The following is a 21,182-nucleotide window of genomic DNA, read 5'->3' as shown; positions in this document are numbered from 1 at the left end:
GTGAGATTATTTTTGAGTCTGTCTGTGATGGTCCGGCTGCCAGCACACTTGCTATTCGAGCTGACACCGCTAAGACGGGTGTTAACTGCCGTGCGTACAGCTCCTCGGCGTAGCCTAGAAGGGGTGGGGTGATGCCCTCTCTAAGCTCAAAGTCCGGGAAGAAACGGCTCCAAAGCCAGTTAGGAACCGGGATGCTGGTGCGGCCTGTTCCACTGTGGCGTGTCTAGCGTGGAAGGGCTGTCTGTAACTTTGCAACTTGGTTGAAAAGAGCCCCGCAGCCAAGTTGATGTGCTGAGTCAGACACCTCTCCTGAGTCACTCCAGACCCTACCAGGGAGGCCCCTGCGGGTGGCCAGCTGGCATGGCTTCCGCAGGCTTCGAGCAGGTCTGACGTGACAGCACGTCACCGCCCGTCCACGCCGCGTGTCACTGCCTCTCCACCTCCTGCTGTGGGGCTTCCTCCTTGTCCCGGCCAGATGCCCAGTTGGAGACGTGGCCCAGTCTGAAAGCATCAGGTCCTGAGCTCCGTGGTGCTCATCTCGGACCAGTGAGAGACAGGAGCTGGGGGATACTCTCCCCCCTCACCAGAGGGCTGTCCCCAGACACGTTTGTCACCGCGTGCAGTGCAGGGTGGTGCAGGGTCAGGGGTCTGGGTGTGCCTGGCCGTGCCCGTGGATGACGAGTCCTCACGTGGGCTCTCCTGGCCCCACTTCCCATCCTGACCCCCTCATTTCCGGCATCTCCCTCTCCAACAAAGTTGTAGCCCAAACGGCATAGCCTCAGGCTCCGCTTCCCGGGAACCCGAGCTGTGATGTATTCCTTGTTCTTTTCCTGAAGCCCTCGGTGCAAGGGGGCTGTCAGGAAAAACCACTTCAAAAATCATCCCTTTCAATGCCAGTCCTGCCTTTTTATGAACACTTGGCACCTGCTGGATTACCAGAAGGAGCGATACATACTCACTCCTCATTTAGATGAAGCCCGTATTCACTGGGGTTTATGAAATTCTGGAACGCTGTCGTCTTATTTGTTGAGGTCATTGGAGAAGGGAACCTCCCTTCTGAGCCCGTGTGAGCTGCCCGGCCAGGGTTAAGGGCTGAGGACCCAGAGAAGACCTCTTCTGGCCGTGGTGCTGCCTCGTTCCCTGAGACCTCCCAGCCTGCGTGCCAGCCACCAGCGTGTGCTCACGAAGGCGACTTCTGCGTTGTGCTTTAAACTTGTGTCGTATCCTTAGATGGGGACCCAGCACGTCCTAATTGTGAAACAAGGGCAACAGAGAAGGAGAGGGGATTTTGAGGAAAATGCGTCTGTGTTCTAACGAGACCAGCGGTTTTCTTGCTGGTCTAGGATTAGTGATCGTACAGACAAGCTGTGTGAAATACCCTCCCCCCCCCCAAGACCCTCTGTACTTTAAAGAGGCCTTGGGGACGGTGACAGGGACGTGGTGTTGATGTGTGTGGAGTGGGAACGCCAGCGTCCCGAGGAGGTGGGCGCGGAGCTGGCTTGAGCAGCAGAGAGAGTTCTTCCAGACACGTAGGCAGAAGAGAAGGAAGGGGCGGTTCTAGACGCTTAGGAGAGGATGCAGGAAGGTCCCAGGTCTGTGGTGGGACACGATGCTGGGGAGGGTCCCACACAGGACTGTTTTATGAACCTGAGGTTGTTAGGGCAAAAGTGGGGCTGGAGTTGACCAGGGAAGTACCTGAAGGAGGACATCTGTGCCAAGCACCACGACCAGGGGCAAGAATCAGGGCCAGGCTCCTGGGAACTGAATTGGGAGGAGACCTGGCTCTGGTTTTGCTGTTGTTAAAACTGATGCTGATTTTTTTTGCCTGCACTTGCTCCCCCACCAAGGAAAAAAAATAAAAAGCCCATAGATTTCCACCACTGCTGATCTGGGCAGCCATCACGATTGACTCCCTAGATCAGTTTGAAAACATGGAAGCACATTTCTGCTGATAAGAAGGTGTGGGGTGGCACAAGTGGGAGGCTGTTCAGAGACACTGGTGCTTGGTTTTCTAGACCATTTCGACAGTGCAGCTGACACATCTGCTTTGACCTGGTCCTCGTGGCTGTGTACATTTCACTGATCAGAGAGGAGTTTTTTGCCCTCTGCGCATGCTAGCGCATGAGGCCGTGTTGATGTGCAAACTAAACGACGCAGTGGTGGTTCTCATGATAACACTGACTTCTTTCTGAAATTGCTGGAGAAGCCCTCAGAATCCCAGAATCTCACATCAGGGTTTGCTCTGAAGACAGTTCATAGTGTTCTTTCCCTTTAGCCTTTGATCTTGTTGTCAGTTTAGTTAGAACAGATGATGGTCTTGAGGTGTGGCTGCGTCCCTTCCTCAGGCAACACAGCTTCTCCGGGTGATGAACTCACGGTGGGGCCAAGGATGGAGGGTCTTCTCTCGCTTGGGGACAAGAGTAGGTGGGGAGTAAAGGCAGCTTCGTCCCCCCAGGGCGCTAACCTCTATCACTTTGTGAAAGAGAACCTTTTTCTTACTGGACTTTCGGAGAACATCCATCCATTCATTGATTTTTAGAGAATCTAGTTCTGAGTTCTTGTGTTATTTAAACTTTAAAAAAGATCTCACCACAACTCTGCAACTGAGCCCCTGACTGTTGGTTTGTCTCTGCTGCTTCTGGTTAAGTCAAGTGTCCTTAAAACTCTTGCCTGAGGGTGCTAATGAGGTCGCATTGACCTTCACGCAGGGATCTCCCCACCTGCCGAGGGGGAGGGTCTCAGGAGGTCACTGGGAGATGCGCAGGCTCAGTGGTTCAAGGGGAAACTCCGGTGCCAGTGTCTCTGGGTTGGGGTTCTGTCTCTGCCACCTCCCAGCTGTGTGACCTTGAGCAAGTCCTCTCTTTGCCTTAGTGTACAATGTGCAGAGCGAGGCCGATGAGGGCAGTGACAGTATCTACCTGGTTAGGGCTGTTATCAGAGTCCAGTGAGCCTGTGGTGCCCAGGGGCACTTGGAGGATGTCCGGCCTCGGGACCCAGCACCCAGCCTGACTCAGGTCCTCTCCAGAATGGGTCAGAGGAACTTCAGCCACCTCACCTGGTGATAAAACAATCATGTGTGGTGACCAGCACAGCCCGCAGGAGTAGGAAAGCTCTTGGATAGTTCCCCTACTGCTCTCAGCATTGCCTTAAAAATGTCTCGAGGTCTCGACGAACTCTGGAACGAGATGCTTTCAACGACGAGTTCTCTTTTGTCCGAATCATCTTCTGATCCAAGACAGCATCTCCTTATGACATCGATCGGCTTCATTTTGCCTCCAACAAATAAGACCTCACACAAAAGCTCGTCTTAGAAATCCTAAAAAAGGGAGTCCTTTTCTCCCCTGAGCACATTTCATTTTGCTTTTCTTCAGATTTCTAAAAGGTGATCTTTTATGGAATGAAGTATTCATGACATTTGAAAGCTGTCGATGGCTAAGGTCTTTGAAGAGAGTTGGGTTGAGTGGGCACCTAATTTGCACTTGTATAACATTTAATTTGACTTTATTCATCTCTAAAACCCTGTCCTTTTATTCTGCGGAATTTGCTTTGTTTTCCAAGTCATCTATGAATTCTGTGGGGAAGGATGGAGGGTTTAAACCCTGGACTAGTTCAGCCCCCAGTGATTTGACCCTTCACAATGGCGATCAGATTTCCATCGCAGGCAGCAAACTTACCAACTTTGTGTTTGAAAAGAGGAGACGAAATCTGCACAGGCAAGAAGAAAGTGGCAATTTACCTGCCAATCTGCTCTATTTAAGAAATGTGTAATTTGGTTTAAATCAAGAGGATGTGTTGTGGGGGATGGTATAGCCCAGTGGTAAAGCGCACGCTTAGCTTGCACAAGGTCCTGGGTTCAATCCCCAGGACCTCCATTAAAAATAAAAAATCAATAAAAATCAAAAAAAATCAAGAGGATGTATATTACAGATTGAGTGCTTTAGATAATAATGCCATGAGCTGGGAAACTAAAAGGAGTTTATTGAAAAACAATTAATATTTGGCTAACAATTGCAACCTTCTTTTTATACGGGAGCGTGGGCAGGTCTGGATTCTGAAAACTCAAGATGTTTCAAATTAAATGTGAAGAAGGAACCCTCAAAAGCTAACCTTTCCAGCTTGTTGCCTTCCCTTCCCTTCCTGCCGGAGACAAGTGGTTTTTCTTCTCCTTATGAGGCACAGCATCACCACCCCCCAACCCGACCTGGGTGGGCGTTTGCATACGCATGGACTGGGATGGGGTGTGTGTGTGTGTGTGTGTGCGCGCGTGTGTGTCTGTTTGTGGTGGGGCTGATGATAAACGGGAGACTTGACTTTGCCTCTCTCTCGAGATATCATCTGCACAAGGTGATGAGTGTACACAGGGTGGTTGACTTTGTTAACTTAAGTCTACGTCATTCACCCTAGTTATTTACACTAATCAGAACTTGAAAGCAAGATCCTCCCAGATGATTCAGCCACCATTAATCAAGGGTTGGCTAAGGACCTGAGAATTTCTCATGACAACATTGAACAATAATGGAAAGTGATTATTATTTTTTGCTATTGTTTTTAGGCTGAAGTCTTAGACCCAAATATAAAGTGTGAGGGCATGCTTGCTTACCGCCGGTGGGAGCCACCTGTGTTGCTTTTCTCCCTGTGCGGTGCCCTGCCTCTCCTTCCAGGATCCTGCTCAGACAGTTACATAACAATGACGATTCCTGCAAGACGCTAACCTTGGCAGGGAAGTCCAGTCTCCAGTCTCGACTGTGCCACCAATTAGCTATGTGACCTTGGACAAATCAGGCTCTCTGCCTGGCCTCATTTCTTCTCCCTGAAAGTTAGAGACTTCACATTTGCTTCAATTTTTTCAAAGAGCATATTTTTTGATAATGACCAGGAAATTAGATTGACAAAATACTTCTCTCTCCACAGACTAGAACAATTCTGAATGTGTTATTTAAAAACAGTAGCTGGATAAGCTTTAGAAAACACGCTTCTATGTCTGCATAGGTAATGCATTGCTCAAGGCTCCCCAGACCACATAGCCAGAGACTCTTTCCTGAAGCTTCAAGACTAACCTTAAAGTATTCATCCTTTGAGTCAACCTGGCAGAATGAGAATACACAGAATAGGCATAAACACCGACAGAAAAATAACTCAAGAATAGGAGAAACTCTGACTGTCGACATAAGATGTTTTTAGTTAATTAAAACTTATTTGAAGATAAGACATTGAACACAGCGATGAGAATAAGAACATAGCAATGAAATCACCGTCAAAAGCGACAGTTCTGACCTTCTCACATTCGGCACAGACTCTTGGCTGGTTCCCTCATATTTTTCAGCAAGCTTGTGCTCCATCAGCAGCCCCCCAGCTGGCTTCCCTTGTGACCAGTGAACTGCATTCACAAAGCAGTGAACCTGGTCGAGGGAAGCAGCCTGCGGAATCTCAGCAGCTCCTTTCTTGGGTGAATCTTAGTTTCATGAGCATCACACTTTAACCACCTGAGCTGAGGTAACACAGAACTCGACACGATGCGAGAGGTATCTGAAACAGTAAGGGGGAGAAAAATAATTCTGAAACATGTCTGATAACAGTTTCTTTTCTCTCTTTTTCTTAACTGCCTTTAGCGACAAGGAGCTGGGGCAACCAATGGAAAAGACAAGACGCCTGGCGAAAATGGTAAGACCCCGTGAATTGTGGAGCTACTTACATTTTTTTCCCATCGGCAGCCTTGGGCACGTGGCAGGTGTGGATCGTGACTTCCTTGTAAATCAGCTGCTATATATTCTGCACATTGGTGTAGAGTGGATTTTAGCAATTTAAAGTGAGCACTGTGGTCTGGTTTTACAAAAACAACAACAAAACACAACAAAACTGAGCTAAATGTAGTGATAAGAATGTAGTCCAAAAGGAGGACTCCCATTTGGGGCGACATGATAATTGCAGTGCAAATATAGTTCTCTGCTTTCTTCATTAGGGTTGGTGAGAATCACCAGCGTTGTTGTGAGGAAAAAATGAGACCAAATGAGATAAGTGCTTTGAAAACTGTGAAGCGCTCAGCTAGGGAAGGAGGTTTCCAAACTGGCTTCGGCGCCCCGCGGTGTACAGAGCGCAGCGCTGGTCCCGGGGGTGGTCCTGGGTCAGCGAGTGTTGCTGCGGGATTCACCAGCAGATAAAAATAATAGCAGACAGAGCATTTGCATCCTTGAGTCCAGTCTCCACCTTGGCCTTAAATTGTAGGAATGATCGTCAGATTTTATGCATGGGGAAACAGGCTGCGAGTTAGGGAGCTGGGGTGTGGCTGGGAGTGGGAGGAGCACAGACTTTGAAGGAGCCGGAGCCGGGAGGAAGTGCAGCTCCCCAGTTTTAGCGGTTGTGATGGAGGATGACTGGCGATAGTGAAGAATCCCCAGTATGTGTCAAGGGTTCCGGTTCCGGTTCCGGTGAGGATAGATTCTGGGTGTTCTTACTTTTTGATAATTACAAAGTGAACTCATGCTCTGTGGAAGACTATTCATGCTTCCTGCCGGATGGAATTTGTGCTGGTGCTCACTTGTCCAACTGTGGACAATGCCAATCTCCAGCTGTAAGCATTCCTTAGGGGCCCCAGAACCACACTCTTGAGTTTGAGTAAGGCCTGAGCAAGGCAAAGTTCTAGAATGTTCCTTCATGGTGCACTCGTCTGGGGTCTGCTGGCTCACCCACCTACTTTGGCCATCCTACTGGGCGGGATCAGTGTGGTGACCCCTGGGGTGGAAAGGTCCTTGTAACAATAAGTAGAGGGGCTGGTGCTCAGGAATGTGCTGATCACAGTCCGGGGGTTGGGGCCGGGGGAGAAGGTAAGTTCTTTCACAAGCCTTTCACAACACCCACGGCTTTTCCCCTCTTCTCTGTATGGGCTGGCGTGGGTGTGGGCTATTGGCAAGGAGGTCGGACAGCAGAGGAGGAACAAATGACAGCTGCCCAAATGGAGAAGGATGGACTGCCAAACAGGACTGTCCCGATTTTCTGTGTTCATAGATTCACCTCCATCTTGTCATTGGAATTCCTGTCCATGGACCCTCCCAATCTCAGAATCATGGGGTTTTATAGTTGAAGGACTCCTGAGAGGTTCCCCTACTCCTGTGGCTGTTCTCAAACTTTTTGCTCTTATGACTTCTTTCCATTCTTAAAAATTCTCAAAGGCCCCAAAGAACTTTTGTTTCTGTTAGCTGTATTTACTGATGGTTTCCATATTAGAAATTAAACTGGAGAAATTTTTTAAAGGTCTACTTATTAATTCATTAAAAATAGGAACTATCTTCAATATCTTGTAATGCCTTATAACAAAAAAGAATCTGAAAAAGAATACATATATGTACATAAATGTATGATCAAATTACTATGCTGTACACCAGAAACTAACACCACATTGTAAGTCAACTATATGTCAATAAAAATAAATAAATAAATGACGGGTAACATAAACAACATTTAAAAAATAAAAAGTAATGATATTTTCCAAGACAGAAAAAAATACTTAGCAAAAGAGTTTTATATCTTTGCGAATCTCTTTAATGTCTGGCTTCATACATTCAATCTGTTATAACCGCAGGTTCTACATTCAGTGTGTTATAACATCCTGTGCTGTGTAGCTTCTAGAAAAGTCCACTGTGTACCTGTGAGAGGATGAAATTAAAAAAAAGCAGAATACCTTAATACTATAAAAAAAATAATTTTGATCTGGTGGGATCCCTCAAAGGAAGGAAGCGCCCCCAGGGTGCCCGGTCCACACTGTGGGAACCGCTGCTCTAGGGCAAGCCCTGTGTCATGCAGGAGGAGCCTGGAGTCGGGGTCAGGCCGAGTGGTGGCCAAGGCAGGACGAGATCCCTTGTGTTCGATGCCTCTGCAGCCCGGCTTTCCCCTGTCATCCGTAGATACTTCAGAGCAAGTCTTCATGCTCCGTGCCTTGTATGAGATGAAATTATCAGCTGTTACAGAAGACGCTACCTTCTGCTACGCTAAGGCATGAAATTTCTTTCAGATAAAAATCGATCCACTCTAGTGAAAATTCAGCGTGCCTTTTCTGAAGGTATAAAAGTTAATAGAAGGGAAAAAATCCAAGGTGCTAGGAGGTAAAGCTTCTCTTTATCTAATTCTAGATATTAGAGGATATTCATTTTTTGAGCAGAAGTCCGAGGTTATTTGGTAGTTATAGAATCATGGGGCTATGTAAACTCAAATTGTTACTAACATGTTCTACCTTCATTTCAGAAAAAAGTGCTCATTTTGATATCTGTACAGGATATTTTATTATAATACTAAGCTTGTGCTTTTGCCTCTAAAAACAGACAAAGATGAAAGTCAATAAAAACTCAACAAAAATTGGGGGAAAGATTTCTAGGTATGGTCTAAAAGACAGTTTTCTAAAAAATCTGAAGTTGCTTAATTCTTTATTCTTAAATTTGTTATATGAAAAGACCATCTTGGAATTTCTATTTTAACCTAAGATTGCATTCCCCTGAAATTCAAATTATGTAACTCCGCCATCGCAGGTGTCTAGAGAGACCTTTTATCTTAATGTATATTTCCTATTAATACAAATGAAGCTGCCTACATAGGGTGAAGGAAGAGGGACCCATGAGACTAGAAATACGAAGCAGAGATGATCAAAATGTTATGAGATTTAGATAGCAGTCAATTAATCATAAAGTGAATATTCCCACATTTCATTAGCTGACTAGAAGTCAGAATGTCCTTATTTTAACTAGTATAAATTGAGTCAAGGTCTTCGTTTAACAAAAAACAATGAAGACAAAGGGAGTTAATTACGGGTGCCTTGAAATTCTACTTTGGATCAGAAGACCCAAATCAGATACATTAAAACTCCAGAGGGATCCAAATTCTTGGGCTCTGCTGAAATTTTATTATATTAAGTATTATCTCAAGAGGGCCATTGGCTGGGATCTGAATTCTTCCAGGATTTGTTTTTGTGTTGTTGTTGCTGTGGTACTAACTGACGTGAAATATGACACATCCACCCCATACAATCCAGAACAACCCTGAAATCGTCCTTACTCTCAAGGATGCCAACCTCTGGATACACAACCCAGCAGATCCAGATGCCCCTCATCTCACCCGCAGTGTGAAGAAAGGTTTTTTTCTTTTTCCCAGAAATACTGGGGTTATATTAATTTTTTAATTTAAAAAATAAGTTAATTAGGATCTTGTTGGTTCAGAGATTTTCATTCCTAGATGCACAAAGTACCTTTATTATTTGATGAGTTTATGCGAAGGACGTCGTTTGTTTCTGGGTATAATGCCCTACTTGAGGGAAACAGTTTATAGCTCCGGTTACAATTCATCTGCTACATTAAATTCAAACGTGTTGATACGTACAGACACAACCGTCTGAATCTAGCTTATTCACCACTTTAGTTACCATTTGGACACAATCAAAAGTTTTTTTTGTAAGACAATAATTTGGCTGGGTATCTTGTTGTCAAAAGACACTTTATAAATCCTTTTTCTTTGTAGTTCTTAACTAGCTGGGTGTTCTGGCTGAATATCTTGATCTGTATCTCGATTCTCATCATCCATAGAGACTTCAAGAGTTAATGTTCTTTATTGACATACAAAAGTAGGAAAATGCTGGGAGGAGAGTGGCTGCTGGGAGACTTCCAAGGAAAGATTTATGAGTAATAAACTCAGATGGAGCTTACTTTTAGAGCTTGGAGGCTTACTCAAGCTAAATTGAATTTCTAAAGCTGGAATGGATTTCTCTTGACTTAGTGAGCGGTAACATATTTGTTTCCCAAATTCTGTCGTTGGAGGCAAAGGCATATGGACATACCTGATTTAGATAAGAGACTCCCGTCAGCCCAGGCTGCAGGCACAGGCTCAGAAGGCAGATCTTGTTCTGACCTACCTGTGGGGCTTGCAGCAATTCTCGTTTCTTTGAGGTGCAAGGAGCTGAGCAAAAATTCAACCACCATATGGAAAAGAGGTTATGGCTTGAGAAATTGCTAGAAGGTGTGGGAATATGCTAGGAGCACCTAAGACTCAGTTTGTGTCAATGTGATGACATCATTACTAATAATGAATAAGATGAAATGTTACCTGACTGGGTAATCTCCTCTCCTTGTTTTGAGTAAAACCAAAATCACAGACAGTTAAGTTTATCTCACCTTTGGATTTGAGGGAACACACACATGTGCGCGTGCACACACACACACACACACACACACACACACTCGCACAGAGAGTAATTTTATTTTTCTGCTATCAAGTAGTTGTAGAGAGAATTTGATTGAGAAGGACCTACATTCATAGATAAATATATACCATTCATCTGAGTCTGATTTTCCAAATAAGAAGTAAAATTCAAGTATTTATTCCCAAAGCACCTCACACCCCACCCGTGCCCCCTCCCTCTTGGCTCCAGATTGCCCAGTTGATCCCCAGTTTTTTTTTCAGTGTCCTGGGTGATTTTTCCGTGCCTACAAATCGATTTGGGCAGATTTTACCTGGGATACCTTTAATCTATCACCGCTCCTTGGTTTGTGGAAGTGTGTGGGATGAGGTCTTTGTGCAAGGATGGAAGATCAGCTTGGAGAAAGCAGGGACCGCCTTTGGGGCCGGGAAGGAAAGGGGACTGTGCGCTCACTACCACACCCAAGAGAGACAGTCACTTCTGGTGGGAGATGCTGCTGGACTGATCTGGTTCCTGAACACAGGAGGTTGGGATGGGAGACAAGAAGAGGAAATGCAATTTCCAGAAAGACCACGGAGGGCTCACGGCCTGTAACTGCCTACAGCGGAGACGTGACTCAGTTCTGCCTAAGATACGGGATGTGACCGTTGAGTCCAGGGATGGATGCAGAGAATGTGGATGTGGTGTTTCTGCAGGCTGCTGTGGCAGGGGGCTGGAAGCCAGGGGCATGGGGAGCTCTGCTCCACACAGGATGTAATTCACCAATTCTGCCCAAATCTGGGTAGGAGTTTAGGTGGAAATTTACCATGCTTAATCCCTAATAAGCCTCTTCGAAAAGGGAAAGTGACACCTTAGAATGTTGAGCCGCCCTGCTCATCAGAAATGAGCTGGTTAAACTTTCAGACTGCATCTGGCTCTGGGAAAAGCACCTCCCCGAAGTTATCAATCACCAAGGTGTGCGACTGTTCCTGTGCCAGAAAGCTCTAAATTTGTTTCTTGCTAGAGCAATAAAACCGCGGGCTGCACGAAGCCCCGCATCCACCCGCGCTGAAGTGCTGTACGTGCTGCCGTGAATACCGCAGACACACAGAGCCTTCAAGGTGAAAAATCAGATGGCTCTGCTCTCCATCAGGGGTCGCCTGGCCCCTTTCCCCTTCTCTTTCTGTATTTGAAGTAACCAGAAAACAAATTCAAAACAAGGATGGATGAAACACTAACCGGCTTTCAGGCATTGTTAGCAGGATGTGCCCTCTGTGGTGTTGGCTCCGAACACGCCAAAGAATCTCTATTCCAGAAGGAATACGTGGATACACAAAGTTGCTTGTGATATTGAGTCAGACGGGGCTGGAATGAAATTGGAATTGCTTATTAAGCCAGGCCTTTCGACCGTCAGGTCTGCACACAAAGCTAGTCAATGGGTAATACTGTTCAACAAGTGAATCGATTCTTTGTGGGGCTCTGTTAGGGATCAGTGTTGACAGGGAATTTATTATTGCCAATCTCGGTTATAAGATTTTTTTTCCCCTTCAGGTGGAACATTATAATAACTTCAATGTGCTGGTAATACCTTCAATAAATACGATGCTTCTGACCCAGTGTCTAGGAGTAAACATGCTTGAAGCCTTGTTAATAAAAGCAGAGATTTTTACCTGTTCCTGGTTACGGTTCCCTACCTCTGTGTGCATTTGTGTAGGTTAAAACGCTCTCACACACAGCTGATTCCATGGCAGACTTGGGGGAGGGTAGGGAGGCCATGTCAGGCCAAGATCCTCAGGAAGTCAGGTGATAGGTCCAAGTGTTACCCAAAAGGGGAAGGGGAAAGACCCCAGTTCTTTTCTTACCTGAAAGAGAAGAATTCAGATGGGAGACAGGAGCATTGCGCAGCGAAAGATTTTAAAGGATTTATTAGCGGAGGGAAAGAACCCCTCCAAGCCTGGGAGGCCGGCTGACCCAGGGGTGGAGGGCAGTGGTCTTTGTCTGCCCCTACTTCTATACCCTCGCTCAGAGGGGGTCTCCTGATTGACTGATGGCTCTTGCCCCTGGCGTGCTTAGTCATGCTCGTCCCCTTTTGTGCGTGTCCTTACCCATGATGCACACAGAAAAGCGCGTGGGGGTGGCGTGCGGGGGAGCTAAACCGCAATGCTAATTATATTACAATGAGCATTGGGTTGTGTCTCGTTAGGTCCTTGTCACTATCGTGCAGTTGTGGCTGCCAGGTTCTAAGTGGTTTCTTGCTGGCACTCATTTAGAAGAAGTAAGGCCCCTTTATGCTGAAGATGGGCATAACGCCATCTTCCAGACCCTCCTCTCTCTCCTCCACCTTATCTCCCTGGTGTCCCCACTTACCTAACTACCTAACACAAGTCGCATAAATCAGAGGAGGGAAGACTGCAGGTCATCTGGCCCCCAGTCTAAACACACCAGGTGTCCCCAAGTACACTCTTTCCTGAGTTTTCTCTTGACCAGGTGGGTCTTGGTTGTAAACTGGCAGATAGGGTGGGCTGTGGTCGGAGCCCATATGACTGGAGGAGGTTAACAGACGTACATCTTGGCCAGGCTGGAAACCATAGTCTCAACAGAACCATCATGTCATCAGTGCAGTTAACTAGCCCCTGGCAAACAGGTGAGATCTTAGACTAATGACAGGGAAAGCCATGTTAATTTTCAAAACAAAAAAATGGAAGCGATGTTCTAATCTGTGGGCTTCTCTGTATTTTCTCTTTCCTCGCCTCCTTGCTTCCTTCCTTCTTTTTGAGATGAAACATTACTTAGCTTTAGACTAACTGAAGAAAGAATTTTGTGAAAACATGAGGTTAGAAATTATGCCAAAAGAATTGCCACTCCAGATCTGTTTTGGCTACGACGTAGCTTGTACCAGGACAATGGGGGCCCTTGTCTCTTTGGCTCCAATCAGGAGACAGGAATGTTTCATATTCACTCATCAATTATTTGTTTGGAAATAATACTTCTCCAAGTGCCTGGAAACATTTTGCTCTTTTAAGTTGGTGATGCATTCATAGTTTTATTTGTAGAATTAATTTGCACAGCAGCACGTTTTCAGAAGAGAGAACCAATTTCAGCCTGAGCTACATAATAAGATGGTTTAAATTTGTAGGGTTCCTATTGGGGGGGGTACATCTGTGATTATAAAGGTGTGTAGAAATGCTAACATTCCTTCTTCGGAAAGGATGTTTTCGAGCAAGACTTCCTCTTAGGCTGGACCTGCTCTTCTGTTTGAGTTGTGTGGGGGAAAGGCGCCTCCGAGCCCCTGTGAACGCCCCCAGGCACATCCTTAGAGCAACCATGGGACTTGCTCAGACCAGAGGGCCGAAGTCTCCTTGGGTCTCACACGAAAGCTTTCTGCCAGAGATTCTAGAACATAGCTTTGGCAGGAGCACCTGGGGATTGTTGTGAGCTTATGTAATGTCCACGCAACACAAATGATTGGTTTCTTCCAACTTCTTAATCAGTAATGAGTGGGAGTTTCGAATCGATATAATTAATTGTGAAGATTTGGCTCAATGCAGGTGATTCAGTCGAGAAATGGTGCTATTTCACTCCAAGTACAATTGATATTCTCTCCTAAGTGGGTCCTTTGTGCTCAGAAAGTGACCACTTTTCATTCAATTAGGCTAAGAACAGACTGGCTCTGAATCATCTTTCTTTTCTTAATTGTCTTTATTGAAATATAGTTAGGGTACAACATTATATAAGTTACAGATATACAATGTAGCAATTTACATTTTTAAAGATTATACTCCACTTATAGTTATTATAAAATGTTGGCGATAGTCCCTGTGTTGTACAACATATCTTTATAGCTTATTTTATATCTAATAGTTTGTACCTTTTAATTTCCTCCCCCTATCTTGCCTCTACTCTCGTCCCTCTTCCCACTGGGAACCACTAGTTTGTTCTCTCTATCTGTGAGTCTCCTTCTTTTTTGGTATAGTCACTAGTTTATTGTAGTTCTTAGATTCCACATATAAGTGATATCATACAGTATTTGTCTCTCTGACTTATTTCACTTAGCACAATGCCCTCCAAGTCCATTCATGTTGCTGCAAATGGCAAACTTTCATCCTTTTTAATGGCTGCATAGTATTCCATTGTAGATAGATGTATGCCACATATTTTTTATCCTGAATCCTCTTTTTAAGAGTGACTTCAAAGTGTGGTTGAGTTTTTTTGATCCTGGGCTAAAACCTAGTTTAGAGGATTGGCTGTATCAATGTGGCTTTCTCTCACAGAGGGAAGGTGCCTCCTGCTTTTTGGGGTGGAATCAGGAGAACAAAGTCCATGGGTCATCACATGGCAGAGTTTGTCTCGAGATTGGCATGACATCACCCAGCCACAGGCTCTGGAAGACAAGCCCCTATAAGCTCATTCTTAACTGTCCCTTACCTCTTTCGCTCTCTACCAAGGACAAGGGTCCAAGGGAAAATGGAAAACATAGGCTCGTTTCTAAAAAGTACTTAAACATTCTATTTGCAGAGGATAGATAGTTAGATTTATTTATTTATTTATGTATTTAATGGAAGTACTGGGGATTGAACCTAGGACCTTGTGCGTGCTAAGCACACACTCTACCACTGAGCTATACCCTCCCCCCTTAAAAAGTATTAAGCAGAGCATTAAACAAGCCTGGGCCTTCCTGAGAGTGGGTCCCTGCACACATTACCTGCCGTGATGCTGGTCTGAGGGTGTCACATACAAATGTATTTTTAAAAACAATTAAATATATATTATTCATTTCATGATATATTTTCCCCTCATGCTTTCTACACTGCTGTCCTGCAGCTAGGTCATTGGAAACCTTTTTGTATGGAAATTAATTTGACTCTAATTACTTTTCTAAGTCAGGGGCATAAAGCTTCCCTTCCTTTTATTATTATTGTATTTATTTATTTATTTGATTTTTAATTGAAGTATAGTTGATTGACAATGTTGTGTTAGTTCCTGGTGTACAGCATAGTGATTCAGTCATATATCTCTATCTCTATCTCTATCTGGATATAGATACAGATATAGATATATAGATATATTCTTTTCCATTCTAGGTTATGACCAGCTATTGAATATAGTTCCCTGTGCTGTACAGTAGGTCCTTGTTTATTTATTCTCTGTATAGTAGTATATTTTTCCTGACTTTAATCACCATGTGAATATTTCTGGATCACTTTGTGTACTGGCTGCGATTTTGTATGATTTCTGTTTTGGGATCAGATTTTGAAGAGGAGTAAAGACAGCTGCAGAGGAGAGGGAGTTCTAAGCCCCTCCTCTTGCTTCGGGCAGCTGGGACCCCTCAGGCCAACAGCACACAGCAGAGGGGAGGGAGGCCTGTGAGTTTCTGGGTTCAGACCTTAAGAAACTGGCACCTTCCACCTTTTTCTCTCTGGGAATGCTTGCTGTAGGAGAAGCCAGCTGCCACTCAAGAACTCCCACTACCTTAAAGCCATCGTGCTGTGAGGAAGCCCAGGCAGCCCGCGGGCAGCCCTGTGGACAGGTGCCCCCCAGCCCGCGGTCGTACCAGCTCTCCAGCCCGGCTGGCGGACGTGTGGGTGGAGGTCCTCCAGGTGCCTCAGCCGCAGGGCCGTCCGGCTGCAATCGCGTGGGGGACTTTGCCCAGGAGATGCCCCGCTGAGCCCACGCTGGGGGAGAGAATACTCGGTTCTGTGTTTAAGCTGCTAATCTGAAGTGACTCATGCTGCAGGGATAGTCAACTGGGATGCACGTAAACCGCTTCTTTGCTAACCCGTGGGCTCCTTCCCCTTCTCTTGCTCTGCCCTCCTTCACGTACATCCCAGACCGAGCTCTACTCTTTGCTAGTTGGAATAGAATCCCTCCTGGATACAGACCTTTAGGTCCTTAGTAACCAGACAAGGGAGGCCGTAAAGTACTCTGGACTCCAGCTTGGCGCTGAGCATTCATTCATTCATTCATTCAGGAAGTACTTGCTAGGCACCTGACATGTGCTGGAGAGGGCACTCAGAGCTGAGGATGGCGGACCTTGGAAGAGCAACACTGGGAGAGTGAAGCGGGGCATCCTTAGTGACGGGCGTGTCAGGCGTGGTCTGGGGAGGAGCTCCTCCACTAGCAATTTGAGGAGTGTTGACTACAAAGGGACCATTTGCAAAGGTGTTGGCAGGGTTTAGGGAAACTCACACAGACTGGCAGTGGCAGGGCCTGCAGGGAGGCCCAGAATCCAGAAAGGGTGTGTGCGGACGGGTAACCCACAGGGGCCGTGGTCTTTTGTTGAAGGACAGAGCTGATCTTTGGGCAATTTTGCAGACTCTTAGGGTTGCCAGATTTAGCCAATAAAAATACAGGGTGCCTCATTGAAGTTCAATGTCCAGTAAGCAAGAAACAAAATAGCATAAGTATATCCCACGGAATACTTGGGGGTATACTTACACTAAACATTTGTTATTGTTATTTGTTGTCGTTTACCTGCAATTCAAGTTTAACTGAATAGTCCACATTTTGTCTGGCAACCCTAGAAGAGAAGGGAGCAATGAAGTAAACCACCCAGAGCTCTCTTTTTCAGTTTTCTGATTACCTCTAGTATCACCCGCTGGAGGAATCCAACCAAAGCCACAGCACAAGGCTTAGGAGGAGTGGGGAAGGGTGGAGAGTGGGGAAGGGTGGAGAGTGGATCGGGGAGGGGGGGCAGGAGGTGACAAATTGCACTGCCTCTTACCCGTGCCTGCCCTTCTCTCGCTGGGCTCTGGGCCAGGTCGCCGGAAAGCCCCCCTCAGGCTTCCCTAATTACAGACGTAGCCTGCTATACTGTGCGACTGCAGCTTTACAAAGACAGAGCAGGCGTGATTTTTGTACACAAAGTCTAGACTAGTTTCAGGAAAAAAAGAAAAAATCAGGCCATCAATATCATCTTTCTATTTTAACTAGAGTGTCCTTGGTTGGCTTAATATTTTTAAAAGAAGGAAAACTGTCAGATATTTGAGGAAAAGAGGACATAGTCGACACTCTCAGAGCAATTAGGCTGCCTCTGTAAAGATCAATGTGTGTTCATGCTGTCAGTTTGAGCCACCCCCTGGCCCCGCTCAGGTGTCATTTGGAGCCAAGGGAGGTGGCCAGAGATGGAGGGGGCGGACGCAGAGGTGTGAACATCTCGGTCTGGTCTGAAGGGAAACCCTGCTGGAGACCGGCCCGCTGGGAATGGGGGTGTGAGCGCAGAGCAGGTCAGGTTCCCCCTGAATTCAACTGTGTCAGAGCAGGAGGGAGAGGACAGAAGCCTCCAGCCTCCTGGAATTTGGGGCCACCAGGGCCTGAACAGGGGTGAGCGGCATGGTCAGACCTCCTCCAATGAGCTGAGGCTGGAAGCCAGACACCACCCGTTGTGGGCTTCCAGAAAAGCTGCCTTCAGGAAGGGAGGGCACTGTGTCTGGGGAGACTCATTCAGCTGCTCTGGCCACCGGGAAGGTGGGGAGGAGCGGGACCGCCAGGACTCCAGGTGGCCCCGGGGGGAGGCTTGGACCAGCTGCCACGTGGCCTGGGGCTGAAGTGTTGATCTGCGGTGGACGGCCCTGTGCTCTCCCAGCCAGCGTTTCAGAAAAGAGACGCTAACATTTGCCTCCACTGTCCTGGGGAGGCATCAGGGAGAAGATTTGCTTTTTTTTAAGTCCCTCTTGGACTCCTGAGTTTCAGAACTTTGAGTTAAACTTCCAGCTTGTGACTGCGAGCCCAGCTGCTTAACAAAATACAAGGCATGACCATCCCTTTCTTTTAATTCAGTACGAAGCAGAGCCCAATCCTGCATTCCTCTTCCTCCCTGCACAACCAGGGGGATTGTTCTTTTGGGCACCATGGTGACAATATTTCCCAAAGAAATGAGGATTGGAGCCCCTTGAGTATAAGTCATACTTCAAAAGTTCAAGAGGGAAGAAGGATAACCAGTGTGTGGGGTCACTGAATATAAAAGGCGATTATTTATAGACTTTGCTTTTTCCAGCATTAATTTGGAGTATTTACTGTTATTGTTGCTGCTGTTGCTATTTACAAAATTGCCGCTTGTCAAGAGTGAGGGCAATTATTTGCATACTACTAGATTTAATTTAATAAGACATTAAAATTATATTTCTCTTGAAGATTACCCTCTTTCTCTAAAAGCTAACTAAAGAGGAGATGCTTCTCATCAACCCTCTGGGACTCCTTTGGGTTCTTGCCACTGCCGTCCTGTTGCAGCTGCCACCTTCCTTCTTCCTGCTGGGACCTGGAATCCAGGAGACCAGCGATCAGCTGAACTATGTACTGATCCCATAGCCCCCGATGAGGGGCCAGAGGAAGGGTGGAACCCGGGCCGACAGCGACATGGCCTCTGCACGTGTTTCTGAGAACGCTCCTTACTGTCACTTACCATTACGTGCGGTGGAAGCTTGCTGCTACTTCTGTGCTTGGCAAGTGGCTCCTTCAGTATTTCCAAGGCATATTCTTCTCTCTCTACCATTCCACCATCCCAGACCCTGGGGATAATTGAAAATTGAACCGTGCTCTGGCATTCATTTGGGAAGCAAAGTCTCCTCGGATGTCAGGGAGATGCTCGGTGCTGGTGCGAGTGAAGCCATTCCCGCTTCAGGCTCGTCCAGTCACACTCCGCTCACGGACCCAAGCGCGGTGGGACCGAGCGCCCTCCCCGGCAGAGCCCATTTCCCTCCGCGCAGCAGGCGCTCAGTGTGCCAATCACGGTGAGACGCCGAGTCTGCCTGCCTCCGAGCTTTCTGAAACTTCAGGGTTTCAGAGCTTCAGTGCAAACATAAACCTCCTGGCAGTTGGAGTCCATGTGCCCTCACCGAAATCCAATTTCCCACCAGTCCGTAAAGACTGTGTTTTTACAGTGTGCTTTAAAAACAGGCAGGGTCATCAGAAACAGCCCCTGAAGATGCTTGCTTGTTATTATAATGCACTTTCTGGCCGTGAAGAGTGCTCTAAATGCTCCTCTCAGGCAGTTGTACTCAATAATTGTTGCCTGTTTCACAAAGAAGTAGAGAAACGTTTAGCATGAAATTTTCACTGGGTCTACTCATGGAAGAGCTGACACCAGGCTGCCTCCTTGGCAGTGCTTTTTCTGTTTTAGTCAATTGCTTTTAAGACCCTACTTTTTAGCCATTTCCCGATTGCTGCATCTCTTAGCCGGCACGGCTGCAGGGTCTGGCGAGAAAACCTTTTCTGATTCTTCATTTCCTCCTCGTAAAGGTGTGGGGGAAGGGTGAATCCCCAAGACCTCTGGTCCCAGCCATTCTGTGGTTTGGCCATTTGCTAGTGGGGGTTCACTCGTGGTGAATCGATTCATCTCTTTGGGTCCCAAGGTCCTCTTTGTGGGACGATGTTGTCTTTAGACTCTTGTCTAATTTTGACACTTTCTGATTCTGTCTTTTTCCCGGGACACTATAGCAGGTTTGACTTCTTTTGATCTTTCTGCACACATCAGGGGCTTGTTGCCTGGGAGTCCAGAGGGGAAATCACATGCTATTTCTTGGTGGAGGCCGTGGAAAGGAAAGAAGGTACAATGTCCAGAATCTGAACGGGATTGTTACTAGCCGGGAACATGTGATAACAAATAATGGAACTATTTCAACAAAATGGGTGAAAATGAAAAATACGGCCTTTTATAGGGACAAACTGTATTTCTAACCAGCTGATGGCCAAACATGGAAAGAGGGCTTATTTCTCTGGATGTTTCGGTAGTGTGCATTCGGGTTTGCAACAACCTGCCCTGCAGGTGACTGGCCTCCAGGCGAGGGCAGGTGTAGACAACAATGGCCCATGCATGATGGGAACACAAAGCAGTGGGTGGCCTCCTAGGGCTGAAATGGGCACACCTGTGCACATGAAGAGGCTGCTGTCAGCTCTCCCTTCACCCCTAAAATTAAATTGTTACTGTGGTTTTGCAGCCAGAAAGTATTCCAATTTTCTTTTGAAACTTGATAACCATTTCCCGTGTGGGTCTGGGAGCTGTCACCGGGTTCCCTGCCTCTTTGGAATCGTGTGTGAAGTTGCCGGCATGTACCTTCTCCAGCCCTGCGGCAATCGAATGTTGAGTTGCAGCTACTTCTTAAAAATGTCTCACTGGCATTTTCTACAAATCCAGCCCGGTGACATCTCCTTTTTTTTTTTTTTTTTAGTAATTTTTTTTTGTTAGTTTGTTTGCAGTGGGGAGGTAATTAAGTTTCTTTGGTTTTTCAGTGGAGGTACTGGGGATTGAACCCAGGACTTTGTGCTTGCTAAGCATGGGCTCTACCATGTGAGCTATACCCTCTCCCCACAGCCCAGTGATATCTTAAATGACAGCAGGGTGTGTAGGAATTGCACTATAATTTTGAAGTTATAAGCCAGATCTGTGTATGGAAGGCCCGAATGGGGTCTTAGAAGACGTACTGAGACTCGTGCAAAAAAGATATTGTCTTTGTCTTTTCACACACCTCAGATTTGAACAAAACAAAACAAAACAAAAAAAATCTTGCCAATTACATATCTGGGCGGAAGCAGCCTGTTAAGCTGCCCTGGCCATTCCCAGCTGGCGGAGGAGAGCTCCCTGCCGTGTCGTGCCTCAGCGCAGCTTAAAGTGACTTCAGCAAAAGGTCAGATGCCGCCGCTCCGGGGAACCCTTCTATTCTCTAACAGACTGATGTTAGACACTTTCCCTCTAACGTTCTACCTAAATTGGTTTCTCTCATCCGTTTCTTGTCATCAGCCTCTATTTAATGCTCCCTTGAGCTGCTGCAACCAAAAAGGGCATTTTCTCACTGCTTCCATTTTTGATCTAGAAAGAAATGCTTCCACTACCTCTGTGAATAATTAGAATGCTTCAAAGGATGATCTTTCAAGGCTGGTCCTTTGAAAAAATATGTTTTATTAAAAAAATTATTTCAGAGTTGAATCATCATTCATCCTGTTGCCTGACACTGGAATTTGAGGCGGGGGCGGGGGTTGGAGTTCTTGAAATGAAAATATTCTGCTTGAGTTTTGGTTTATAAGAGCTTCTGGATGG

General features: G+C 46.3%; 1 protein-coding gene across 1 annotated transcript in view; it reads left to right on the top strand.

The window, feature by feature from the left end:
* PCP4 (Purkinje cell protein 4) overlaps nucleotides 1-21,182 on the top strand; it is a 54,786-nt gene that overhangs the window by 19,532 nt on the left and 14,072 nt on the right. Inside the window, exon 2 of the mRNA XM_045506825.2 lies at nucleotides 5,610-5,661. Within this exon, the coding sequence (XP_045362781.1) occupies nucleotides 5,610-5,661 (52 nt within the window). The remainder of the gene's footprint in view (nucleotides 1-5,609; nucleotides 5,662-21,182) is intronic.

This window comes from Camelus bactrianus, chromosome 1 (assembly GCF_048773025.1).
Source record: "Camelus bactrianus isolate YW-2024 breed Bactrian camel chromosome 1, ASM4877302v1, whole genome shotgun sequence".
NCBI classification, from domain to species: Eukaryota; Metazoa; Chordata; class Mammalia; order Artiodactyla; family Camelidae; genus Camelus; species Camelus bactrianus.
The sequence above is the reverse complement of the archived record's forward strand: the minus strand, read 5'-3'. Positions and strand labels throughout refer to the sequence as shown.